The sequence below is a fragment of the Muscardinus avellanarius genome (assembly GCF_963383645.1).
Source record: "Muscardinus avellanarius genome assembly, chromosome: 3".
NCBI lineage: Eukaryota > Metazoa > Chordata > Mammalia > Rodentia > Gliridae > Muscardinus > Muscardinus avellanarius.
Genome location: NC_137788.1, coordinates 132,258,414 through 132,286,290, shown reverse-complemented (window position 1 = coordinate 132,286,290; position 27,877 = coordinate 132,258,414). Strand labels below are relative to the sequence as shown.

At 52.9% G+C, this 27,877-nt stretch overlaps 1 protein-coding gene across 1 annotated transcript in view; it reads right to left on the bottom strand.

Moving 5' to 3' along the window:
* The window catches only part of SMAD6 (SMAD family member 6), a gene marked incomplete at both ends in the record, with an annotated part of 70,651 nt that overhangs the window by 34,107 nt on the left and 8,667 nt on the right, over nucleotides 1–27,877 (bottom strand). Inside the window, 2 exons of the mRNA XM_080693114.1 lie at nucleotides 21,253–21,330; nucleotides 26,644–26,700. Of these exons, the coding sequence (XP_080549240.1) occupies nucleotides 21,253–21,330; nucleotides 26,644–26,700 (135 nt within the window). The remainder of the gene's footprint in view (nucleotides 1–21,252; nucleotides 21,331–26,643; nucleotides 26,701–27,877) is intronic.

The following is a 27,877-nucleotide window of genomic DNA, read 5'->3' as shown; positions in this document are numbered from 1 at the left end:
GAGCCATGAGCCTCACCATAAGGGGCACAAGCCAGCCAGCAACTCCTTCTCTAGAAAAAAGGTCAGTCAGTGAGGGCACCATGGCCAAGCAGTGCCCTCAGAGCTAACAATTACTAGCCAGGGGACCTAGACCCCCACGGGACCTTGAGACCACAGACACTGAGGGTGCTTGCAAAGGACCTTGCGCCGGGTCTCACCACCGCCCAAGGAGACTTGAGAGGCAGTGTCCTGGCCACGACCTCCAGACACCCTCAGGCACAGCAGAGGCTCTTACATTGTCCACAGGGGGCGGAGGACATATCGGGAAAGAACCTGTCCCTTTCATCCACAAGGTGGGAAGTAAAGTAATTTCTCCCTCCACCCAAGACTCCACACTCCTCAATGTCCATGAAGGGGAAAAGTTTCCAGGCACCCCACGTTGCTCCAAGGGGAGTCTCGGGGATGGGGTAGATTGCAAGGGCAGTATCTGATCCCCAGTGCCTAGAGGCAGAGGAGAGAGCCCTGAGGAGAGGGAGCCCGAGGGGCCACCGCTGAACCTGTCATGGCTCCCCAAGAACCCAGGCCCAGGGTTACAGCTCATGAGCTCACAGTGAGGTGCTCGGGGCAGAGAAAGGGCCAGGGCTTCTGCTCCCCTGGGAAGTTGAGAAACATCAGCCCCTGCCCCAGCCTGGCTTCTTCTTCTCAGCAGTGCATCTTAATTCATTCACAAAGGCTCCACACACTGGATTCTCTCCACAGGAGATCATGACCAAGAGAGCCACCTGGCTCCCAAGGGTCCAAATCAGCGCCTCCAAACACGTCCTTGCAGAGAGGTCCCCAGAAGGGCATGCAGCAAAAAGGCGTCTCTTGGGGTACTTGTTCAGAACACGTTCCTTCTGGGGTCAAATAATGGTGATGGTTGCCCAGTGTTGCTACACTACTAAATAGTGAGTCTTATGTTATACGAATTTACTCTCCATTTTAAAAAATTGCCCAAACAATGGGCACTCCTAGGCCCTATCTGGAGATTCAGGTGCAACAGGCGGGGCCTGGGCTGGAAACCCCTGCATGCTTCACGAGAGGATGGGTACGGGCCTGGGATGGAAACCCTCAACCCCAGGACCCTGGTTCCCACATGATTTTAAGGTCTGGGTGTTATAGGTCCTCCCATCCAGCCTCCTTCCTCGTTTGACAGATGGGGAAACTGAGGCCCACAGCATGTAAAGGACCAACGTCTTGCAGGAGCCTCATGAGACGCCCACACTTCTTCCCTAACTAAGATCAGGGTCTGCCAAAGAACACAGAGGCAATAAACAGGGTGAGGCGCCTGGCCCCCCCGCAGGGGGCAGGGGCAGTGATGGTGGGTGAGTACTGGGGGTACTTTTCTTGCCTGACTACCCCAAGAGAGAGATTACAGAGCAAAGACATCCACCATCGCCCCACCTGGGCCCAAAGGAACCAGAGGCCAGAGGAGATGGAGACTTTTTTTCTTTTTATTATTGTTATTTTTCAAATACGAATTATTTCCAGCCGGAAGGCAGAGGGATGAGGGCCATCGGAGGCCTCCGGCCGCCGGCACCCAGCCAGCCTCGTAAATGTCTGGCAGCTGCAGGGAGACTCAGCTCATAGCAATCGAAATGAGCTCGTTACTGCTAATTTCCCTGGCTCACCAACTGATGTATCCAGTGTGTTCCTGAAGCTCCAAAGACATTTCCTCAGCCACCCTCAAGGGATCTGGGAGAGTCGCAGGGTGTAGGCGGAACTTCAGGGTGGCCTCAGTTTCCCCCACCAAAGTGTGGGCAGAAGAAAAGGGAGCAAGGACAGTTTGTTCGTATGTAGCTGAGTCGACCAGAGTTCAGGCCAACCACTGCCCGCTGGGCTGCTCGTGCCTGAGGGCTGAAGGAGAGGTGGCAGCGCAGGGCCGTCTCACCGTGGACACGCACAACAGACCCGCCACTTACCAGGCGGCCGCCCTGTCTCTGGCACGGTCCTCAGCACCAGGTATATATTCTCTTCTTTTCAACAACCAGACAGGCCAGTTTTGTTGCCTCGTTTTAGAGAAGAGAAACCAAGACTCAGAGAGGTTAAGGAACCTGCCCAGGGTCACACAGCTAGAGAATGGCAAAGGGCTAACTCTAAAGTCAGGACTCTGCCAACATGGTTGGGGGAGGCAAGAGAGAGGCCAGACCTGGCCAGAGATGATGCCACCCCACCTTTCAGCCAGGACACACTGAACATCAGAAGTGAGCCAGGCATGGTGGCACACACTTGTAATCAACCGCTGGGGGTGCTAAGACAGGAGGATCGCAGGTTTGAGGCCAGCCCAGGCAACTTAGCAAGACTTCATCAGCTTAGTGAGACACCCTTGCAAAATAAAAATAACATCGGGCTGGAGGTGTAGCTCAGAGGTAGAGCCACCTGGTTTCAATCCCCAGCACCACACATACACAAAAGTCAGAAGTGTTCCTTCCTTGAAGTTCAGAGAGGAGGGTAAACACCCACTGGCCACCCCAAGCCAGGGGACAAGAAGGCTTCCCAAGAGAGCCGTGTGAGGCATGCCAGGCCTGCAACGGCTCAAAGGAGATGGGCAGTGCCACCACGCGGGAGGCCACAGCCAAGAGCCGTCAGGAGAGCATGCCGGCAAAGGGGAGCCATCCGCCACCCAGCCTGGCGTCTGCCCCACCTGGGGGGGCCGCAGGCCAAAACCAAGCAAAGCGTGGGAAACGAGGGACCTGAGTAGCGCTCGCCATGCAGGAAAACACTGAGGTGGTGCTAGGGAGAAAAGGCAGGATGCAGATACACTCAAGCTCACACTCACACTTGGCCATGCTGGGTACTCCACCCCTGCGCAACGCCCCGGCCCTGGGGAGCTACACACACACACACACACACACACACACACACACACACACACACACTTTTTTTTGGGGGGGGGCAGTACTGGGGATGGAACCTAGAGGCATTCTACTTTGAGCTACACCCCCAGCCCTATTTTTTTATTCTTTATTCTTTCTTTCTTTATTTATTTATTTTGGTGGTACTGGGGTTCCTGAAAGCCCTTGTACCTCGGGCTACACTCCCAGACCTATTTTATACTTTTTTATTTTTGGAAACAGGGTCTCTTAAGCCAGCGCGGCTGGCTTCGAACCTGCGCAATCCTCCTGTCTCCGCCTCCCAAGTGCGGGGATTACAAGCCTGCGCCACCACGCCCGGCCTAGCTACATTTTTTTTTTAACAGAAAAAAAAAAAAAACTTAAACAGAATAAGCCAACATATTAATGGTTATCTCTGCAGTCCGATTCTGGGACCTCCCTCCTTACGCCACATACTTCTTTGAAAAGCAAAAACACACAAGTATGTTTGAAGCAAACCAAAGGATGTCCATGCCAGCCCCCGTCCTGCCCCTGCACCCCTCACGAAGGAAGGGCTCTGAGCACCACACACCTGTGGCCCTGAGCAAGCCCTGCCTGCAGCTCCCATCCCACCTGCACAGAACAGAGGGGCCCTGGGCAAGGCTCCTGCTCCAGGATCCCGGGGAAAGACAGACACCGTGCCAAACCTTCACAGCCACCATTACCAGGGTCAGAAGGCTGCAGGGAGGAGCAGGCCACACCTGAGCTCCACTGGCAGCTGGGTGAGGGCCTTGGCCACCGTGGATGCACTACACTGGTTCAAAGACGTCGCCTATGTACCTCTGGCTCCCGCCACCCATAATCTTGCTCCAAAACAACGGTGCCCGGAAGCTGCCAAAGTGTCCCGCTCACGCCAGCCCCTCTGAACCTGCTCTCTGGGGGTCAACCAGGCCAAGCGTTCCCATGGCATGAACTGAGGAGGGCAGGAGGGAAGCTGTGACTTCTCTGCCACGGTACTGTGACAGTGTGACCCAAAAACCGGGGCACGGAAGAAGCTGGGCGTGGCGGCTGGGGGACAGGCAGTAGGTTTCTACTTTCCAAGCTTCCTGCCTCCTCGTGATGCCTGTTTTCACGGTGCCATGAAGAGATGCATTTTTGAGTGTCCCCTGCGCACACCCCCATGCCCTACGGGGGGGCCTGTAATAGAGAGGACCCCCGCTAGGCACCTCCAGCTTTGCCTTCACGGTTCTCACCCTTCCTGGACCTTGGATCTTTCCGTCCTGGATCTGTCTGCCTCCCCCCGGCCCTGAAAGACCCCCCCCCCCCGCCCAGCACATGCACACACCAACATGGCACATTTCATCATGATTTTTTTGAAAGCTTTTCTGCTAAAACCCAGAGTGTGCGCCAGGGCTTCTTGTTCTGACTGAGGTCCTGGCCTCCCTTCCTCCCCCCACCCCAGCCCCATTTCAGAGGGGGGAGGCTGCGCCCGCCTCTGTGTTTATGTGAGGCGTTCTGGGAAGTGCAGGCCAGGCTGCGGCAGCGGGGCTCAGCTCCAACACTCTGGTTTGCCACGGGGCCTTTTTCCACCTACCCGGGCCCAGCGCTGGCACTGCAACATTTCCTGGCTCACTTTTTTTTCTCCTTTTCACTCAAATTTTTATAAACCTGTTTACCTTTGGGCTGCAAAGGGCCTAGGTTCCAGGCAAACAGAACGGAAGTGCCACTGAGGAAGGAAGGGGGCAGGCAAGGGGGACCCTCCTGGGGACAGGGGGGTGAAGAAAAACCTCATTCCCCCAACGAAATCCTTCCTCCTTCCTCCAATTTGGCATCCATTTTCCAGGCAACTACACCATGCCAGGCTCTGCCATCAGACACAGAGAAGTGCCCAGCTGGTAGCAAAAAGGGCAGGCGGGTCCCTTGCTCGCCCCTGCTGGGAAGTGGTGCTGCTGCTAAAGCCCGCACCATGGGTCAGCAGAAGATGAGCAGCCAGCTCCACGCGGGGACCCGGCAGGCTCCAGAGAGGAGGGGACATGCACTGGACCTTCAGAAGGCCCGCGAGGAGCTGGCCGGCCCAGCAGGCACTCCAGGAAGAGGGGCCAGAAGGCTGGGGGCTGTGAAGAGGCCTGTTCCGCTGGCAGTTTGGGGCAGGGCCGCGTGTTGAGCCAGTCACAGGGAATGCTGGGAGGATGCTAGTGGGGGAGGGTGATACAAGCTCCCACAGGCCCCAGCTCTCTGCCGCTCCCTAGGACATTCCTGGGCCCATGCCAGGGCAGGGGCTTTGGGCACTTTCTAGGTGCCAGAGGTGCCCTTGTGGTCTCTGGGTTATTCCTTCCCACGCGTATGAACAAGAGCTGGGCATCCAGGCCAAGGGTCCTTGGTCCTGTCTCCACATAGATTCACCTGCAGAGCTTTGCAATGTACCAAAGCGGGGGGAGAGGGAGGTCCCACAGAAGGTCTGTTTTCATGGGTCTGGGGTGGGGCTCGACTGTCAGGCACATGGTGCCCTGTGCGGCCCTGGCAGGAGAAGGCCTCCCAACGCTTCTGTGTGTGCCCTACCCACAGGGCTGAAACACACCAGACTTGGCGTCGCCCACTCCAATGTGAATCTAGCTCCGCCACAAGGAAGACAAATGGTCCGGAAGGGTTACCCAATAAAACGCAGGGTGCCCAGGTAAATCTGAGTTTCAGATTCTCAGCACACAGCTTTTTAGTAAGAACCTGTCCCAAACACTGCAGGGACAGACTTAACGCTCATCACTGATTATCTGAAATTCAAACACAAGTGAGCAGCTGGTAGTTTTATTTGCTAAGTCTGGCAATCCAGGGGTAGTTACTTAAGGTCTCCTAAGTCTCAATTTCCCCCTTTGCATTAGTGAAATCACTGGGGTGGAAGAAGGTGACAAGATGCTTGGCGTCTGGCCAGCATTCAGGGCGCGGGAGGCTCCCTCTCTTCCTTCCTTCATTCCCAGAGCCTTGTTTTGGTAGAGATGATATTATTATTATTATTAAAAATTTTAAGCAGAGACCAAAAGTAAAAAGAATTATAGCAATCAGACCCTCTGTGTCCAGGCAGCAGGTCCTGCTACACGCCCCACCTACACATGCAAATGAAAACACACACTCCTGCCTGCAGCCAGCCGCTGGCCCACTGGAACCAAAGGCTGCCGCCTTCCCTGGGTGTGGCCACTCTGAGGAGCACTTCCCACTCCAAAGTCCCGTGGGGCCTGACCGAAGCTGGACTCCGCTGACCGGCTGCCCGCTCCTGCCCCCTCGCTCCCCTCTCCTGCGGACAGCTCCAGTGGCCAGGTGCATCCCGAGCTCTGGCTGCTTCTAAGAACTCGGCCTAAACTCTCACCTAGATTTGACGATTATCAAGAGTTTTGCCACCCTTGCCGCACGGAGCTCCTTTTATTTGGTTATTTGCTTGTTTGTTTTGGCTGCGGAACCTCATCTCATTTCCCCTACACATCCTTCGTTATGTGTCTCTAAAAAACACAGGCCGTGGGGCTCTGACGTCCTTCCCTGACCTCCCTCCCAGAGGACAAGGCCCTGGTGGGGACAGGGCCATAATCCCGGTCGTGCCAAGTGACGGAGACCAGGGGCCACCAGGCGGGAACCCGGCATCCAATCTGGCTCCAGCCCAGGCCTAGACTATGGCGTGGCACTGGTGACCAGGAACCCATGGTCACCTCGGGTCCTACTTCTTTTGTGTGGATCGAGAGCTCCGGGACAGTACCCTGGCATCCTCAGCACCCTCACGGGATGCTGCCGGAGCTGAGTCTCTGTGTCCTGAAAGGGGGCGGCACAGAGAAGCTAAGCCAGCCTGCCCATCCTGCTGGCCAGCGCTCCTGCCTGCCCTTCCTCCTGGAGCCTGGGCAGCCCTACAGACCTCACCCGGGCCACGGAGCCCGCTGCAGCAGGAGGCGGTAGAGACGGTGGCGGGAGCTTTTTAAATAACAGTGAAATACCCAGAACATAAAACTTACCAGCTGAACCGCCATGTCAAGGCTAGCTCAGCGCCATGGAGTACACGCATGATACCGTACAGTCACCACTCTTCAGTTCCAGAACTTGTTCATCATTCCAAATGGGAAGCTCACACACGTGCGCGGTCACTCCCCATCACATCAGCTTTCGAGTTCGGACAAAAACTAGGTTTGCATCACAGCTCCCTCATCTGCTCCCCGAGTGGCACTGACAGGTAAATGACACCTCTCTGCACCTCGGTTTCTGCATCCGTAAAATGGGATAACTCGCACAGGGGTCATGAAAACCAAGGCCAGCGGGCAGTAAGTGCTGAGAGCTGCTCCTGACGCCAGCACACAAGGCCAGGCCCTCCCTGGTCCTCTGCTCCTTGCTCTGTCCCCTGGCGCGGTGCTGGACCACCCACCCCCAGTGATTGAAGGGAGCGACTGCGGCAAGCACTGCCTGGCTCCCATGCGTCCCCAGCCATTCCCAGAACCCCATTCAAACCAAAGACTTACAAAGGCCTTTAACTCCACAGTCAGCATCTTGGAGAAGGTCAGCCAAAACCCACGTTTCTAAGCACAACGCACCCCTTTTTTTTCTCCTTTGTAGTACTTGGGGTAGAACCCAGGGGCTTTTCTATCTCCGAGCTATACTCCCAGACCTATTTTTATACTTTATTTGGAAACAGGATCTCACTAAGTTGCTGAGAGCCTCACTAAGTAGCTGAGGCTGGTTTCGAACCTGTATGATCCTCCTATCTCCACCTCCCAAGAGCTGGGGTTACAAGCGTGGGCCACCACGCCTGCCTAGCACAGTGCTTTTTTACTTTGAAAACAGCCAAATGCTCACTGGCCCCTTTGAAGGTCAGAGCTCCCGGAAGAGCCTTGGGCCCCTGGCTGCTGGACAGATGGCTGCCTCTCCAGACTCTCTCCCTCCTCCCAGTCACTCTGCTAGGCTGCCCTTTCCAGTGCAGAGCAGGAGCAAAGGCCCCGGCCAGGCATAGGAGACCAATCCTCTCATCAGAGGCTGTGCACCCCCAGGCAAGTGCCCTGCCCTCCCAGAAGAGAGGATGCCCTGTGATAAGGCCTCAGCTCTCCCCCCACCTGCCCTCCTGCAGTTCAAGTGAACCTCAGGCTCTCACTTGGGCAGGTCATCAAGCCCGGCTCTCTCCCCTACCTTCTTCCCCTCTGTGGACAGGAAAGTGACACTGGTGGCGGGGGGCAGCTGCCCAAGATGTCAGACCTGAGTAGGATAAATTCACACTCGACAGTCTAAGGAATGTCAAAGGACGCAGCCACTATTCCTGAGAGTCTGGGAGAAATAAATTCTCCACTTTGCAAGTCTCCCCGTGAAACATCCATCCACAAGCGTCGGGGCCATTAAGAGTCGGCATGTACCACCGGCTGCACTTCTACACACAAGCAATAAACAATCAGAAAAATCTTTTCAAAGTGCTATTTGCAAAACACTAAGAGATATGAACGACACAGGCACAGACTGAATAATAAAGTGAAAGATTTTTTAGTTGAGAACTACAGAACATTGATGAAAGAAATTAAAAACCTTAATACTTGGAGAGATAAATCACACTCGTTGGCTGGAAGATTTGGTATGGTCACAGGCAAATCCTCCCTGGTGTCTACAGATTTGATGTGATTCCAATCAATATCACAGCAGGCCTTTTTGAAGAAGCAACTGGTTGATTCTAAAATGTATATAGGAGCCGGGCGTGGTGACGCATGCTTGTAATCCCTGCCCTTGGGAGGCTGAGACAGGAGGATCGCATAGGTTCAAAGCCAGCCTCAGCTACTTAGTGAGGCTCTCAGCAACTTAGTGAGACCCTGTTTCCAAATAAAATATAAAATAGGTCTGGGAGTATAGCCCGGAGGTAGAAAAGCCCCTGGGTTGGTTCCACCCCCAGTACCACAAAAAAATAAAAATAGAAAATAAAATAAAATAAAATGTATATAGGGCTAGGGGTGTAGCTCAATGGTAATGCTCTTTCCTAGCATGTGCAAGGCCCTGGGTTTGATGTCCAGCAGCACAGACACAATAAATAAAATTTGTATGAAAAGTGTAAGTACCTAGAATAACCAAAAATCTTTGAAAAAGAATAAAATTGGATAACTCAAACTACCTGATTTCAAATTTTACTGTAAAAACCTACAGTACTCAAGACTGTGGTATTGGTTCAAGGGTAGAAGACAATGGAACAGAAGAAGGAGAACTACGTACACAGTACCAACTGAGTTTTGACAAGGGAACCAATATAATTCAGAAAACAAGAAGTCTTCTCAACCAGTGGCGCCAAAACAACTGGATCTACAGATGCAAAACAAAAGATCTAGACTCGTATTCACATTTTAGACAAAAAAACAGCTCAACCTGGATTACAGACCTAAGTGTACAATCTAAAACTATAAAATTCCCAAGCCCGGTGTGGAGGCGCACGCTTGTGATCCCAGTACTTGGAAGGCTGAGACAGGAGGATCACAAATTTTGTTCGCAGTCAACCTCAGCTACTTAGTGAGGCCCTCTGCAACTTAGTGAGACCCTGTTTCAAAATAAAAATAAAAAATAGGAATAGAGGTGTAGCTCAGAGATAGGATGTCCCTGGATTCCATCCCCAGCACCACAAAAAAAAAAGAAAGAAAAAAAAAAACTTCTGTTCTTCAAAAGTCCATTAAGAAAATGAAGACGAGCCACAGATTGGGAGAAAATATTTGCAAAACATTTATCTTTCATTTGACTGATAACTGGAATATAGAGAGAGAACTATCAAAATTCAATGATAAAAACAAACCAATATAAAAAAATGTGCAGATTCAAACATACACTTCATCAAAGATACTGATAACAAACCAGCTGTACAAAGATATGACACCATTAGTAATTACAGAAAATGTGGAAAAAAGACACAATCCGTTGGAATAATTCAAATAAAAATAAACGGACCCACCAAGTGCTGGCGAGGACGTGGAGGAACTGCAAGGCTCTCACGCTGCCGCCAGGATTGTAAGATGGTACAACCACTTTGGAAAACATTCGGGCTGTTTTTAACAGAGTCAAGCATCCCTTTAGTCAACGCCCAGCAATCCCGGTGTGTGGACTGAAAAGTAGGTGAAGTAAATTGAAAACTAGGTTCACACAGAAACCTGGACACAAAGGTTCACAGGAAAACAACAACAACAACAACAACAACAACAACAACAACAACCTGGAAACAACCAAATTTCCATCTGTGTAAGACCATGGGCGAGTCTCAAAGGAGCACACTGAGTTAAGGGGAAAATGCAGAGGCTCCCTGCGGTATGATCGTGTCTGTAGGAAATTCTGGCACCGGTGACTGGCCGGCAGCTTGGGGCTGCGGTGGGGACTGACTACAACGATGCTCCAAAACTCCTTTGGAGACAATTTAGGTGGTTGTTGAGTGTGTGTGGGGTGGGCCTCACGCACTCTACCGGAGCCACATCGCCAGTTCTAGTCTCCATCTTGATCGTGTGGTCAGTTACACAACTGTCTAACTTTGTGCGACAATATGCTTTCTTTTTGTGTATACATGGTAGTAGGGATTGAGCCCAGAGGTGCTCTACCACTGAGCTACATCCCCAGCCCTTTTTATTTTGACATAGGGTCTCCCTAAATTGCCCAGGCTAGCCCTGGACTTCTAGCCCTCCTGCTTAGCCTCCGGAGTAGGTGAGAATTCAGGTATGAACATCCCTGAGGCTGGCCTCAAACCTGGGATCTTCCTGTCTCCGTTTCACGAATACTAGGATAATAGGTATGCACCACGATGCCATGCATATAGGTTGTTTGGTTTTGTGTTTTGCAGTACTTGGGTTGGAACCCAGGGACATTCTACCTCTAAGCTACACCCCCAGCCCTATTTTTTTATTCTTTATTTTGAAACAGGAGTTGCAAAGGCCCTCACTAAGTGGATGAGGCTGTCGGAGAACTGCGATCCTCCTGTCTTAGCCTCCCAAATGCTGGGATTACAAGCGTGTGCCACCACCCCTGACTAGGTTGTATCTTAATAACTAAAACCTCAGTACTTGGGAGGCCAAGACAGGAGGATCAAGGGTTCAAGGCTGGCCTCGGCAGTGTAACGACACCCTCAGCAACCTAGCAAGACCCTGTTTCAAAGCAATAAATAAATAAATAAATAAATAAATAAATAGTGCTGTGAGAGGGGGATAACTCAGAAGTAGAATGCCCCTGGGTTCAAACACCAGTACCACATTTAAAAAACAAAAAGTCGCCGGGCGTGGTGGTGCATGCTTGTAATCCCGGCGCCTGGGAGGCTGAGACAGGGGGATCACGTAGGTTCAAAGCCAGCCTCAGCTACTGAGTGAGGCTCTCAGCAGCTTAGTGAGACCCTGTTTCCAAATAAAATATTTTTTTTAAAAAAAAGGGTCTGGGAGTACAGCCAGGAGGTAGAAAGCCTCTGGGCTCCACCCCAGTACCACCACCCCCCCAAAAAAAAATCACTACCACCAACCTGTGCAGCCTCACAAGGGCTTGCTTCTCCAGTCGGTCTGTGAACTCCAGCCCAGAGAGCTAAGTGACTTTTCAAAGACACGAGCTCCGGAGTCAGGCAGACCGAGGTTCAAACCCCATCTCTACCACTTACCAGCCGGTCACCCCTGGACAGACCACATCTCCCCCTGGCCCTTAGTTTTCTCGTCTGTGAAGTGGAGGTCAATAACGGGGCCCGCCTCGCTGGGATGAAATGAACTTAGAGAATAAGGAACCGCAGCATGTCTGCCACGGGCGTCGCACTTGAATTGCAGCCTGCAGTCCTGCTGCTAGAGGGTGTTACTATCATGACGGGGGCAAGACCAAGTTACAGGGAGTGACTCACCTCCTCCTGCAGGAGGGGGGCGCCACGCCAGGCACCAGGGCCACCGGTTTCCTGGTTACAACCCCAAGGGGCAGAGGCAGACCCAGGTCCTGCCAATAATCTGTGCAAAGTAAACCCGCTCAAAGAAGTACGGAGATGAAAGCCACGGAAAGTTCAGAAGACGGGCCGCTGCAGGCTGCCCAGTCCCTGAAGGCTTCCTGGAAAAGGAAGGCTTTCGTGAGCCTCAAAAATAAATCAGATGGAATTAAAGGAAAGGAGCTCTCGGCAGGGAGGGAGGAGCCGGGGATCCCTGTACCCCTGACTTCTCCACATGGCCCAGCCCGCCCTGGCATCCACCCCAGCGCCAAGCCCTGGGCAGGGGGGACGTGGGCGCAACAGCAGAGAACCGAACATCCACGTGCCCTCGCATCTGAGCAGGAGGGCCTGGTGCTGGGTTGGTCTAGATCTTAGGCCTTACCCCCTCCCCAACATTTTTTCCATGAACCTGAATTTCTGTTTGTCTGGGGAGTGTTTTCTTAAGCCCAAGTGTTCTCCCCACAGCCCAGGCTGCTCCGCCCTCCCTGCTGTCCCCTCCCAAAGGAAAGGTCTGGCCTCGTCTGGATGAGGGGCCCAACGGACCACGGATGCCGGCCGTGGTGGCTTTTGATGCGCACCACCCTCTAGCCTTCAATGTCGCTGTGTGCACGGCCCCTTTAATAAGTTATTTCCGTGGAAAACCCTGGTAACTCAGTCGGTCATGAATCAAGCCTGTAAACACCTCAAGCCCATCAAAGCACCCAAGATGGGAGGGGGTGGCAGGCGAAGAGAAGCCCTTACGGAAAGTCAGTCGCAGCGGCTGCTCCCTGGTGAGGCCCGGACCCCGCGCTGGCTGCGAGGAGGCCACGCTCTCGCGCCTGGGCCTCAGCCAATCTGCTGGCAAAGCGACCAGGTCACCCCGAAGTCCAGGGATCCAATGCCTGAAGGACACTGCCGCTCTGTGTGTCCTGGGGACAGTCCCGACACAACTCCCAGCAAGATTTACGCCCAGAGAGGCAAAGCCGGCCGGCTGCTCCCAGGGTCCAGGAATGTAATGTTTTGGCTACTGGTGAAAGGCCCAGTTTATTGGAAACACACTTCTTTTCCAATGTTTAGTTTCCTTTCACTCTTTTCTCCTTTTTGTTTTTCCCAGAGTGCACTGCCCAGGGCCGTAGAAAAGGATGTGGAGCTCAAATCCCGCCTCGGGGAGTCCAGGACCCAACTTGGACTGAGTGCCCGGCTGTGTACCGCGCTGTGGGCAGAAGTCCCGGACGGAGGGCAGACCCCAGGTCTAAGCTGAGTTCTGCCACTTGGAGCTGGGGCCAAGGCCAGGCGCTGCCCCTCTCTGGGTGGGATGAACCAAAATCCCCCCGAAAGGTGCTTCTGAACCAAAATGCCGTGGCCTGAGGGGTATGTAGTAGAGGGGACCACGTGTACAGTGGCTAGTCAGCAATGCACTCCCAAGTACACGCCCCAGAGGAATAAGTGTATTCTGGACGAGAATATTTATTGTAACATCATAGGCAGGAGATCAAAACCAAGAACTATGGATAACTGGGAACCAGCAACAATAGAACGGACACATCAGACGAGTGGAATCGTGGTGCATTCTCAGAGAACATCGGTCGGCCGTGAGAGTGAGAGACCAACAATAAATGCCGCAGGGCAGATGACCCCCGCGAGTATTCTGTTGCGTTAGAGAAGCTAAATTTCAGAGAGCTCACGGTCTACGCCTCCATTTGCACTGGGTTCAAAAACAGGTGAAGTCCCCCCAGGTGTGAGAAGTCAAGACAGAGCTTCATCGCTCTGGGGAACGCTGCACGGGGACACTGGGGTGGGCGGGAGGCCACGCGGATGCTTTATGTGGGCTGAAGCCCCAGGTTCACTTGTGGACAATTGTTTAAAAGCTTACACGAAAGAAACAAACAAACAAAAAACATATCTCCGTACTCTCAAGCCATACAAGCCTGCTGTGTAAGTCAATGCTCCATCTGTCAGTCAAAAATACTTGCGGGCTGCGCATCCCCGGCAACCCTCCCTGGGGCGGCATTCAAGGCCGGCCCTGTTGGGAGCACTCATCACCTCTGCGCCTGTGCCCAGCAGTGCCCACGGCCTGGGCTGCCCCCTCCACCTTGGGCTGGCGAAACCTTCTGACCCCCGAGTCACCAGCTCCCACCCCAGTATCCTGGCAGCTGCCCCTGGACAGTGGCTTCCCTGGCCCACCCACTGCATCCTCTGAGGAAACAGCAGGCGGCCTCCGTCTCAGGGAGGGGGCTTCTCTCTGTCTCCTGGGACATCTTTTCCTTCGCACAGTCCTATCCCCGCACTGGCCCCTCATCACCCCCTTTTACCATTCACCACACACTGACACACGCCAGACACACAGTGCTGCGGCTGTCCCCGTGTGATGGCTGGGGCGTCATGAGGGCGTCAAGCCTCTCTGTAGAGGAGGAGGTAAGGGCAGGCTGTGAAGGGAAGGGAAGCTGAGTGACAGGTGCCGCAGGTGTCCTGGCCCTGAAGCCCGGGCTTTGAACTCCTGCCTTCCCGAGTCGTCCGGCCGTATGTATCCTCATTTGACGGTCCACTTCGGGGACTAGAAGCCAACGCTGGCAGAGCCAGAAGGCTCGTCTCGGTTTTAGTAAAGCTGCTTGGAGCCGCGGGAGCTGAGGGCAGCGGGAGGGTTTCAGACTCAGGTGGAGCTCAGCCTTCCTAAGGGACACAGAGCTCCAGCTTCCTACAGAAGAGGAAAATGGCCGCGCCCTAGAAAGGAGCCGCCCAGACACTCAGCTTTAGCTGGGTCTTGGAGCAAGTGTATTGCCAGCACCCCGGGGTTTGTCCCTTCACCTGTAAGCTGGACGTATGGCCCCCCACCTGGCCAGGTGCCGAGGAGGGTGGAGTGTGTCGGTGCCAGGTGAGGCTCTGAGGGAGTCAGATGTGACCTCCTTGGTACCGCAGCATGGATAACCCTCAGGACACAGGTCACTGCGGGACTTGGGGACTCGGCCAGGGCGGCTCACACACGCACAACGGGATGTTACGTGCACCCATCCCCAGTGGTCAGGACGCAGAAAGGACTCCAGCCTCAGAACGTGGCCTGGGTGCTCGGTGCCTGTGCAGATCCATCCAGATCTGGTTCGGTTCAGGCTGAACATCCATGCAAAACGGCAATAATCATGATCATAATTAATTAAAGTATAACTTAAAAGACCCTAAACGCCCAACCCCACCCCAGCCACTTCTGAAATGGGGTCTGAGCTTTTCCAAAACTCCACTGGTGCACAAAGAGGGTTGAGAACCAACGAGCTAGACCAGTGGATCCACTTCACTCCCGACCCCCTGGCCAGGGTGATGAGGCCTTTAGGCTCAGAGGTCCTGGGGCTGGGTGTGGCTTTGGCCCTTTGAGGGAGGAGACTGAAGCTGTACGCTGGGGGCCAGGCAAAAGAGGGTCTGTCTCCTGAAGATCTTGGGCCCTTCCCCCCCTCGGCTGCTCTCCTGGGTCCCCTCCTCCCCAAACCAAGTCAGAGCCGACTGGGACTGAGACAGACTACAGGAGCTAAAAGTCCAGAGTGCGGAGAAGCTTGATTCTCAGTGGGAATTGTTCTGTTCTGAACCCCCAGAGAGAGGCAGGAAGATGGGCCCTTCTGTAAGTCACGAAGCTAATCTCAGCCCTGGATTTGAGCACCCCAAACTGCTTCCCCAGCACCTGCCTTCTGCAAACAATGACCCCTAACCCACTGACCAGGGTCAAGGCGAGAGACTGTGCACACCTCAGGCCCAGTAGCCGCCCTCTTTCTTCCAGCGCAGAGCCTGAGGCCTGAGGTTTGCCTGTGAACTGCAGAAGGCCACACAACTGCTCATGCCAGGGATGAGCCCCACCAGGGGACCGGGGACATCTCCCCTCGGTGCCAGACATGGACACCGGGAGGGTAGAGGGTGGGCGAGGATGTGAGGGGCACACCTGAAGGGCTGGCACTGACAGCTGTCTGCAGGGGTGGCTGTCAGGTGCCCTTTCTGCCAAAGGGGCTGAAGCTGAAACAGCTGTGCCTCACCCCAGTCCCTCTCCTCACACTCCACATCTGCCCAGCACAGCCCCACCCCTTGGCTTCCTGCCAGGGCCACTAAGGGGCCACAAGACACCCTAGCCCAGCTCCGTTTCAGCCTATGGGCCAAGCACCCCTACATCTTGTTCCCAGCCTGTCACAGAAAGCCCGGCTTCTCCCGGCCCAGCGCGGGCGCTGCCCCCGGCAACTCGGAGGAGAAAAATCACTTCCAAACCCTATCTGCAAGCTCCCTCCCCCCAGAGGTCAGCTGAAGTCCTGGCCGTGCCTGTGCCTTGCAGTCTGGACCAGTGGCTTTGATGTCTGTTCCAGACGCGAGACCTCTGTTTTTCCAAACCCAGAAACTTCTACCACAAGGTGAGGGCAGCGTTCCTCCCTCGGCCAGGGGACCCCGCTTCTCAGAGGTGCCAGCCCCCAGGCCTGCTCCTCGCCAGCTGGCCAGGGGTACTGAGCCCAACTGGGGGGCATGGGGAACGCCCGTGAATATCAGGAATTCTTTCCACAAAGGGCAACTGGAAAAGTGATGTGTCTCTGCTTCCCTTGGCAGCCAAGGGCCATGGAGGGAAAATGTTTAATATAAAAACATCTGACAAAGTACCTTCAGGATATATTTTCTGCATCAAAGAAGTAGCTCTTGGCAACGTCCACTCTACCCTGACAAGGAAACCTTCGAGCGCGGCTCCCGATTGTTGCAGGCGCCGGGAGAGAGCACGCCAGGGGGACAGGGCGGGCGGCCGCGGGCCGCAGACAGATGGTTGTGATTAGCTGGGCGCAATCAACTGCACTTTCTGGAATTTCAGGTCTCCTCAGAAAACCTGCTGGTTCCCCAGTGATGCGGGCTGCCGAGCTATCCCGAGGGCTAAGGGCTTGGCGTCAAATGGCCCTGGACAGGTGACGCCACCAGCCCTGCAGCCACCTCACCCACCACTGGTCACTTGTTCACATTCATTCATTCATTCATTCCTTCACTCAACACTACTCAGAGGGCAGAGCTGCTCTAGGGCACGGTCAGAGCCGCTGTGCAGGCTGAGTGTTAGACACCTGGGGACAAAGGGGACCTCACAGACGGAGGGGAACCAGCAGGTGCTGCCTGGACTCCACACCCTGTTCTACTGCTTTCTAGCTGGGGGACCTTGGGCAAGTTGCTTAACTTCGCTGAGCCTTCTCAGTTACCTCTTCCTTTAATTTAGCTAGGAAAGGTGGCTTCCCAGAGCTGTTGGGGGGATTCCATAAATTTTGAACGTGTAGAGCACCTAAGAAAGGCCTGGCAGGCACTCTGCGTTGGCTGCAATCATGTCAGTATCCCTGTGATGATCTGTGTGCCCTCTCTGGGGCTCTTGGTCTCAGACAAAAAAAAAAAAAATTATTTACTCCACAGTGACCCTTTGTTACGGGCTAAGCCCAGTGCTGAAGCCCAGACAAGAGCCTTCAGGGCCACGTGTGTCCTGGGGTTCCCTGGGCTCAGTGGCCCTTCCCTCCAGCATCCAGGATTCATCTCTTACCGTTCCCCATCTCACGTAGATTTACCTTCTAGCCACACTCTGAGAACATGTGGTCTGTGCATATCTTCCTGCTCTGGCTTGAGTTCACCTTCTACCTGAGAGGACGTTTACAACCTGTTGTCTCCCTCATGAGCTCTTGGTCACCCTACAAAACCCAACTCACAGTCACCTTGTGTGAGGTTTCCCTGAGCACCCACATTCCCACGCTAGCAAAGCCTTGGCATCCAGGACACTGTCGCCTCCCCCTCTGCGTGGCCTTGTGCTGGGCCATAGTTGTGCAACCCCAGGTTGGCGGGACCCTCTGCACAACCTCTTGGTCTCTCAAGTACGGCTGCAGCCACCTGTCACTCCCCGCTCCTCACCACTCTGCCCCAGCCTCAATGTATCCGCCAAGGACAACGCTACCCGGAGGTTTAAGGAGAGTGGTCAGAGCTAAAACACACATGGCGTAGCAAGTGCTGTGGAAGGAAGTGGAGTAACCTCTCTCCCCACTCCCTACCGCAGAGGAGGCAGTGAGGCCGGGCCATTTCACACTAGGCCTGGTCCTTGCGCTCAGCCCAAGTCTGGCCACCCTTTCCCCACCTGCAGGCTGGGGCCTGAGCCCGGCATAGGCAGAGCGGAGATGGGCCACAGCCCAGGCCGTCTCCTGAAGCCCTGGGGCCCATCTCAGTTTGAGTCTGTTGGTGTTGGGCCAGGGACCATCTGCCTGAGCTCCAAGTAAACCATCCTTCCACTCTCCAAAGTGGAAAGGAGCCCTCTTCCTCCAGAACGTCATCCCCTGCTTTCCAGATTCCCCCTCCAAACCTCTGGGCACGCAGCACCCCCAGAGACACAGGCTGTCACCACCTTGTGATAGCAAAATTGTTCAGGTCCGGCTGTTCGCCCAGCTCTGACAGGGCTGCATCAAGTCACTGAGCCAGACGCACGTGTGTGCTTTGTATGTGTACTCAAAAAGCTTTTAACATCCTTCCCAGGCCCCGGCTTCCCACTGCCTCGCCCCACCAACACCCAGGGCTTTGTTTCCCAATTCTTCCAATTGGTTGGGCGTGGTGGCTTGTGCCTGTAATCCCAGCATTCAGGAGGCTGAGACAGGAGGATCGCAGGTTCGCAGACAGCCTCAGCTACTTAGTGAGGCCCTCTGCAACTTAGTGACACCCTATTTCAAAATAAAGAATAAAAAATAGGACTGGAGGTATAGCTCAGAAGTAGAATGCCCCTGGGTTCCATCCCCAGTACCACCAAAATTAATTTTTAAAAAAAATCCTCCAAACATCTTTGCTTTCTCAACATGGAGTTCTTTTTTGTACCTTCCGGCCTCTGCACCTGCTATTCCTTCTGGAATATTCCAAATCACATCTCTTTGGTAGATTTCCATTCATTCTTAGAAACCCAGCTTGGATAATACGTCTTCTAGGCTGCCTCCCCACCATGCCAGGAGCCCACCCTAACCCCTGCAGCCTGCCAGCCCAGTGGGCCACAAGCTGGGCACTCACTCACTGAGTTGAGTTGGGCGACTGCAAGACCCAGAGCTCTGGAGTGATAAACTAGCACTCATGGGCTCTGGAACTTGGAGGCAGCAGGACAGGGCGCAGGGCGGACATCCCCGGCTTCCAGTGCTGACCGTGGCCACCAGGCCGTACCGCCCTGAGGGCACCCGGAGGGACCACTGAGAGGACAGAGCAAGACGCGGCTCCCCGCCTTCCCTGGCCTTCTCCCCTGGAATACGGGAGCCTGCCCAAACTCGAGGTACTCTGTCTTTGCAGGAGGAATTGTGTCCAACCACCAAGACCCGCCAGCCCTCTGGGCCTCTGCCCCGTGCCCTCCCTCCAAGGCTAGTTGTCTGTCCTTCAGTGTGACAGCCAATGCAGCCCCAAGCCACTCACCTACCAAGGCCACCTGGAACTCAGACCAAAGCCCATCCCAACCTCACTCCATCCCCCTGCCAAAGGAAACTCCAAATTTTCTCCCTGAGAATTCCAAGCCACTGGAAACAGAATTTTTTTTTTTTCTTCTTTTGCATGAAAGCCACACAATCTAAAAAGCATCAGAGGCCTTCTCAAAGACTCCGCTTGGGTATCTGGGCAGAAATCCCAAACACAATCCCACAGGCTTCAGAAGAAGCCAGGCCCAAAGGTCTGTTGCAGGGGTCTCTGTAGGCCTCTCAACTTGGGAGCTCGCCCAGGAACCAGACCAGGGGAGGAGCCTCCTGCAGGTCCTCTGTGATCTGCTCCTTCCAACGGGAGCCGCACACCAAGACCCCTCTTGGGACCACTGGGACCAAATGAGACTGCAAACATGCCACAAGATACACAGGAGGTTTCTACCCTTAAGGACAGGAGCAAAGGGGGTGTCAAAAAAGTATGCACCTGTTCAGACCACCAACACCAATGCAAGCCATCTAAATCAAACACACTCTGAGGGCTGGTGACGATACTGAATCGGAAAATCAAAAATACATTTAAAGCTGAGTGCAATGCCACACACCAGTAATACTGGTACTTGGGAGACTAAGACAGGAGGAGTGAGGTTTAGCAAAACTCTCAGTAACTTGGTGATACTCTATTTTAAAATAAAAATTAAAAGGGTTGGGGATGTAGCTCAGAGGTAAAATGCCTGAGTTCAATTCCCAGTATATATACACACACACATATACACGTACATATATATATGTAGATAAAAAGAGATATGGATGTGGCTTCTACCTGCATAGGCACGGGGAAAAAAGAACAGATTGCCATGTTAACTTCATGTGTTCCCCTGGCTTGGCCTCTGAAGGAAAGACATTATAACCAAAGAGAACGAAAAGGCAGAAAAGAGAATAAGGCAGTCCAAAACAGAAGGGCCGCCAGGACCAGAGGGCAGACAGAGGTGGGCCCAGGAGACCTGGACCCCTGCACCAGCTGAGCCTCGAGCCCACTGTGTGGTCCAGAGCAAGCCAGATCTCGCTTCAGCTTCCAGCCTCTCAAAAATTGGGCGGGGGGGGGGGACTAGAAATTGAACCCGGGAGCATTCTACCTCTGAGCTATACTGCCAGCCCTTTTTATTTTTCACCTTGAAGCAAGATCTTACTTGGTCGCTGAGGCCCTTGCTAAACTGCCGAGGCTGGCCTCGGACCTGTGGTCCTATCGCAGTCTCCCAAGTACTAGGTTTACAGAACTGCACCACCACGTTCGGCTCAGCCTCTCCATTGTTTTTCTTTTTTAAACCCAGGGACATTCTACCTGTGAGCTACACCCACAGCCCTATTCTATTATACTTTAATTTTGAAACAGGGTCTTGCTAGGTTGACGAGAGTCTCACTATTTGCTGAGGCTGTCCTCGAACCTGCGACCCTCCTGGTCTCAGCATCCTAAGTATTGGGATTACTGGCACGCTCTGCCAAGTGTGGCTCAGTGTCTCCATTCTGTATCAAACACACTCTGGTCTCTCACTGCTGTGGTGAGAACAGGGAGAGAATGGGGAATGGATCTTGGGTTGGGGACATGGCCAGGCAGCCATGAGCAGCTGGGGCGCGGGGGCTTGAACCAGGAGACACACCCACACCAGGATTCCCTCGGCCCCCTCACTCAGTGTCGCGGCTCAGGAAAGTCTCCAGCAGCTACTAGCTCTTGGCAAACTCCTCACCTGGCAGGCCTTTCTGCAAGCTCCTTCTACCCACTCTATTCCCCTTCTGACCCTTCACATAGGTCCCTCGCTGCGAGCTGGGACAGGGATCAGCGCACAGTGCATCCACCTTGCCGACTCCTGCGCCTGCACCTGCGGGCCGTCACCATGGCCACGCAAGGTTACCAGCTTTTCGTTCCTCTCACACTGCCCTTCTTAACCGCCAAACACCCGTGATTAAAACACTGGCAATTTTCCCACCCAAGAGGTGGGGCAAACAAAGAACCGAAAAGAGGAGGGGAAATCAAAGAGACCTTCACCGGCCGACCACCGCCTCCCCACCACCAAATTTGTCTTTATCAATACAGTTCAACACGACAGCAACATGCCCAGAGGAAAAGGATGCCAACCTGAGAAGTCACCCGGAGCAGTGACGAGGGAGTTGGTGGCCTCCGTTTCAGTGTAAGACAATGTGGAATCGGACAGATCTGTGGGGGGAAGAGAAAGAGAACTTAGTTGGCCGCGGGGCTGCGCGCTCCCGTCTTCTCCCCTGTGCACCCGCATGCATGCGTTTGGTGTGCGCGTGTGTGCTTGCAAAGGGCAGCGTGGCCCTCACAGCTTTCCAAGGCTCACTCTGTGACCTCATCCCAGGAGCCCTGGAAAACGCTGGCTGCTGCAACCCTGGTACCTGAAAAGGCTTCGATTGCTCCAGCCTCAGAAACAGCCCGAGTTCAGGGGACCCAGCAAGTAGCAACTTGGAGCCTCCTTGGGTGGGGTTAAATTAAGCCCCTAAACAATTCAGAGTTGCTGCACTTAATTACAACCATTAAAATTCTTGAAGTTGTTCCTTCTTGCTTCCTTCCTTCCTTCCTTCCTTTCTTCCTCCTGCTAGAGCTGGGGAAACTGTTTTAACAAGTCACCAACCATCTTCACTCTGCCCCACTTACACCCCTCTAATTAAGGGCTCAAGCAGCTGCTCCCAGATTAACTTTTTTTCCCTCTCTCTTTCCCCTCCCTCACTCCCTAAACATGCTCACCACGCAGTCGCAGTCTTCCATGCCTGGCCTGAGATTTTTGTGTTTTAAGTCGGTTTAAGTACTTCGCGTGGTGCGTTTTCTCGTCTGCATTTGGATGGGAAGGGAAATTCTTTTGTACGTTTTCTCTTGAACACTGAGCTGCGGTGCGAGTTGACCGGCAGATGCCTTTTAGGACAAGCAGACTTGGGGACATGTACCTGGGCCTGGGCCTTTGCTACCAGCAATCAGGTGTTGCCCCCATGAAGGGAAGGGACAGTCCAGGAGTGGGGAGAAATACACCTGCAAGATTTTTGTCTTGGTCAGCCAGCGCAACCCAGACCTGGCCCCGCTGGCTCCACCTGCCGGGAAGAGCCACTTGGGCCAGGGGGTTCCCGGGACAAAACCATATTAGCCTAGGCCCTCGCGAGCTAGAATTCCTTTCGATCTTGCAGGAATACTTTTCCTTTTACCACATGGCTTGGGAGCGGGAAGATGAAACATTAACCAATTTGGCCTTTTTTTTTTTCCTTTTTATTTCCTACTTGCCAGATGCTGACTGGGTATTCTGTGTTTTGTTTTGTTTTGTTTTGCTGGCTTCATGCAATCACAGAGGCTTAGAAGCAAATTGGCTTTCTGTTTATGAAAAAGCAACAGTGCAGGGAAAAGAAAATAATAATAAAAAAAAAAACTTGGGACTATTTATCAGGGCGCAGAAGAGTTATGTGCTGGTAAAAGTATTAGGAGGAAAATAAGGGCACATGGAAAATCTTAAAAAAAACAACGAACTCACACACCACCACCGCCACACCAAACCCGCAATGCTCAAGTGGAGCTTCTTAAAAGACTGTGGCTCTTAACGTCCCCAAGTGCTCGGTGCCAGGGCCTTGCCACCCCTTCTCTGAAGCAACGACATCACGTCCCGAGGCCCGGCGGCTAGTGAGCTGCTGCTCAGCACACAGGCAGCGCTGGGAAGCCTCCAGAAGGAGCGGGAAGGGCAAGTGGTCTCCACCTTTCTCAGCTCCTAAGTTCCAACCGTGCCCTGGCCAAACCCCCATGTCTAAGGTTTCCAAGGAGGCCCTGGAAGGCAGCTGTCACAGGGCTATTGAAGAAAGGACACTCCCACCTTTCAGTGCCCCCCCAGCCCCAAGGAGGGGCCAAGAGGAAAGTGGCCCTGGGATGGAGTCCCACCTGCACGGTCAGCAATGCTGGGGGTCACCATCTTTTTCTTTTCTTTTATGCTGGTACTGGGGATTGAATCCGGGGGTGGCAAAAGTGGTGTCTACCACTGAACTACACACCCAGCACTTTTTATTTTTTAATTTGGAGGCAGAATCTCACTAAATTGGCCAGGCTGGCCTCAAATCAGTAATCCTCTGGTCTCAGCCTCCCAAAGTACTAGAATTCCAGGCATGTGTCACTGTGCCTGGCCACCAGCTTTTTCTTAAAAAAAAAAAAAAAAAAAAAAAGGCTGATGAACAAGTATCTTTAGCTTTCTTTCTTTCTTTCTTTCTTTCTTTCTTTCTTTCTTTCTACCTCTCTTTCTTTCTTTCTTTTTGTGGTACTGGAGATAAAACCCAGGGGCTTTCTACCTCTGAGCCATACTCCCAGACCTATTTTATGTTTTATTTGGAAACAGGGTCTCACTAAGTTGCCGAGAGCCTCACTAAGTACCTGAGGCTGGCTTTGAACCTGTGCGATCCTCCTGTCTCAGCCTCCCAAGCACAGGGATGACAGGCCTGTGTCACCAAAACAGGGTCTCACCAAGTCGTGGAGGGCCCCACTAAGGAGCTGCGGCTGACCTGGAACCTGTGATCCTTGCATCTCAGCCGCCCAAGTACCGGGATTACAAGGACAGCCGGCTACAAGACAGCCAGCTATCTTCAGTTTTACAACCCACACAGAATCTGTTGCAAAGCCTCAACCCTGCTTGCCATAGACACCACGCAATAGAGAAACAGACAAGCAAGGCTGCCTTCCAGGGTACTTCTTACTTTTAGACACTGAAATTTCAATTCCACATAATTTTCACCTGTCAGAAAACAGTCTTCTTTTGATTTCTTTTTTAGCCACTTAAAAAATTTTAATAACATTCTCAGTTCATGAGCCATATAAATACGGGTGGTAAGCCGAGCTGCATTCCACCGGAGTCTCACTTCCTCTTGATGGATCTTGGTCACCCCATTTGTAAAATGATGGGCACACCGGTTAGTTTCCAAATGGTCACTCTGCAGGGCTCTGGCTGCTTTACCCTCACAGGCTCTGACAGTCCCTCAGGACAATGATCAGACACTCAAACTGAGGTGCAACATTTACTAGAAATTTTTGGCAGTTTTTTTTGGGGGGGAGTAGTAATGGGGACCAAACCCAGAGGCATTCTATATCTGAGCTATACCCCCAGCCCTATTTTATTTACTTTGAAACAGGGTCTTGCTTCGTTGCTGAGGCCAGCTTTGACCCTGTGATCCTCCTGTCTCCGCCTCCCAAGTACTAAGATTACAAGCATGCACTGCCATGCCTGACTAAGCGACCACCCCCACCCCCACCCTCCAATGGAAGTCAGGGTCTCCTACATGACTCGCATGCTGACTGAGGAAGAATGGAGGACCGCTCTGCGCTGGGGACCTCAGCCGGCGACTCTTCCCTCCTCACCCAGTGCGTAGTCCGTCCCACCAGATGAACGGTCCAGCTCCCCAAAGATCAAAGAAGGTGCCCACCCACGGGACACGCCCACTTCTGGAATAATCAACAGGGCAAACAGAGGGGAAGCCGCTGCATAAAGCCGGAATCACAAGCCCTCCGTGTAAGGTCATCCGTGAGGGCGCCAGGTGGGCACTGCTGGCCTCAGGGCTGGGAGGGAAGCGGGGGTGGGTCCCAAGACCCATGATGCTCCACTCAGAAGTGACCTTCCAGGTGGTGCTGACACGCTGAGAGCAGACCTTCACCAGAAACAAACCAAAACTGCGGTGTGGCCACATGGACACATCCATACAATGCCACCTGCCTTTAAAAGCCAGTATCCCAGCCGATCCTCGTACTTGGGAGGCTGAGACAGGAGGATCACAGGTTCAAGGATATAGCCTCAACAACTTAATGAGACCTTGTTTCAAAATAAAAAAGTCTAGCTGGGCGTGGTGGCGCACGCTTGTAATCCCCGTGCTTGGGAGGCTGAGACAGGAGGATCGCGCAGGTTCGAAGCCAGCCTCAGCTACTTAGGTGAGGCTCTCAGCAACTTAGTGAGACCCTGTTTCCAAATAAAATATAAAACAGGTCTGGGAGTATAGCCTGGAGGTAGAAAGCTTCTGTGTTCAATCCCCAGTGCCAACAAAATAAATAAATAAAAATCAAAAAGTCTCAGCCAGGCATGGTGGCACATGCTTATAATCCCAGCATTCGGGAGGCTGAGACAGGAGGATCATGGTTCATGAACTGCCTCAAGCTACTTAGTGAGGGCCTCTGCAACTCAGTGAGACCTGGTTTCAAAATAAAGAATAAAGCGCCGGGCGTGGTGGCGCACGCTTGTAATCCCCGCGCTTGGGAGGCAGAGACAGGAGTATCACGCAGGTTCGAAGCCAGCCGCGCTGGCTTAAGAGACCCTGTTTCCAAATAAAAATATAAAATAGGTCTGGGAGTGTAGCCCGGAGGTAGAAGGGCTTCCAGGAACCCCAGTACCACCAAAAATAAATAAATAAATAAAAATAAAAATAAAAGTCTGGAGGAATAGCTTGGTGGTACAATCCCACCACCAAATACATACATACACACACACACACACACACACACACACACACACACACACACATATACATATGCCTGTCTGGGTCCCAAAGTCGTTCTCCTGATACTGTTAATGCCAAACTACCTCACCCCACCACGGGCTCCCACACTTCTCTGGCTCATGCCCTGTGCTCTGCGTCCCACTGGACAGACAGCGCAGAGGGCCGGGAAACAGCAATATCTACTTTTAAAACTACATGCATCTACCCCAGAACGTGAGCCGATCATTTTTGGCAGATTGTATTTTTTAATTTATTTGTGGTACTGGAACCCAGGGGCTTTCTCCCTCCAAGGTACACCCCCAACCTTCTATTGTTTTGTTTGGAAACGGGGCCTTGCTAAATTGCTCGGTCTCACATGTCTCTGAGGCTGTCCTCCAACCTGCAACCCTCCTGTCTCAGGTGCCCAAGTACTGGGGTCACAGGCATGAGCCACCATGCCCAGCTAGCGCCCAGGCTTTATAGCAAACATCCTGCCCCTGGCCTGGCATGGTGGCGTACATCTGTACTTGGGAGGCTGAGACAGGAGTAGAGAAAGTTCAAGACCGGTGCACAATCATTTAGCTAGACCCTGTCTCAAATTAAAAAATGAGAATGTTTGGGGGTACAGCTCAGCGGCCGAAAACCCTGGCTTCAATTCCTAGTCACATACACACATATAAACACACAACAACAACAACAACAACAACAACAACAACAACAACAAGCCAAGAGGCTGGGAGAAGAAAAGAAACCCAGAAATTCCAACCCACCCTCCGAAGAGATGCTGAAGTCAAAACCCATCATCCGTCTCCCACAGGCCCTTGTTTAAAGGTCACAAAAAGGTTAATGATGAGCCCTGGAATTTCAAGATGTAAATAGGCGGCTGCAGAAGCTGGGTCGGCCTCTACCGACTGTGGGAGTGTTTGTAAAACTTCGCCCTTTTCAAAGCGGTGGCCCGGCCTTCACCGGCCCACCCTCCAGTGCCAGAGCCGCCCACCCTCCAGCGCCAGAGCCGCACACACTTACTTACCCAGTGGCTTGTACTCGTCGCGGGGAGACAGCCGAGAGTAGGGGGGTGGTGGTGATTCTGGAAGACAGGAGGCAGCATGTCACTGCTGGGGTAGGGGAGTTCACACTGGAGCTCTGAATCCTCTTAATGATTAGTTTCCTTAAATAATAACCTCAGCCCTCAGGAAACCCTCCATTTCTCTCACCAGCTCTGCTGCCCAGATCCATGGGGACCGTTCAGGTCTGGGGTGCAGAAAGACCAGGCTTGAGCCCCCCTATCACCTATGGCTATGTGAGCTCAGGCCAACTGCCGCCCTCTGAGTCGCCGTCCTCGGCCGTAAAAGGGATAACAACATGTAGACCTCCCAGTTCCGGCAGGAGGGCAAAAGAAGAGCACGTGTATGAAATGCTTAGCACAGCTCTTGACGCTGTAGAAAAACACCTCTATAAACAGTACTTACTACTATTATTATTATTATCATCATAACAAGAGAAACATTGGATGCAGGGGCAATCAGTGAGGGTTGCCAGATAAAAATACAGGATGCTCAGTTACATTTGAACTTGGGGTAAACACAGCATAGTATTTTAGTATAAGTATATCCCTTGTAGTGCTCGGGATATACTTATACTAAAATATTATGTTATATGAAATTCAAATTTAACCAGGCATCCTGCATTCTCCTTGCTACCTCTGGCAAGTCGAGCCTGCGCTGAGGGTAAGTAAAGGGCTCAGACATGAAAACTGGTTTGCAAACAAGCTGCCACTGAACTAACATTCATGGCGCAGGGAGGAAGACAGGGCTGGCTGGGGCCCAAGGAGGCTAAACCCAGCCCAGGTTCCTCAACAGGAGGTCTACATCAGTCACTTCCAGCTCGCAGCCTCAGTTTCCCCCTTTAGGAAGGAAGTGAAGGAGTGGGGGGACCCCGACTCCCAGCTCAGACCCTCTGATTCCTCATGGCCTATGGTGTTTTCTTTTGAGTTTCCTTTCATTTGCCTAAAATACTTCTTAAAAACATATACTTTTGTCTTCTGAAGAATTTCTTAGCTTCTTGCTTTACGGGAAGTAACAATTTGCTAAACTAAGTAACAATTTGCATGAATGAAATGACCCTTCATTTTCCACAAATGAAACTCAACACCATCAAATCGCAAACTAAGGCAGACTCTGCAGTAATAAAAGTGCTAATGACTATTATTAGGCGGGTATCAGGAGTGATACAGGAGTAAGAAGTGTTTTCGCAATTATAATGGG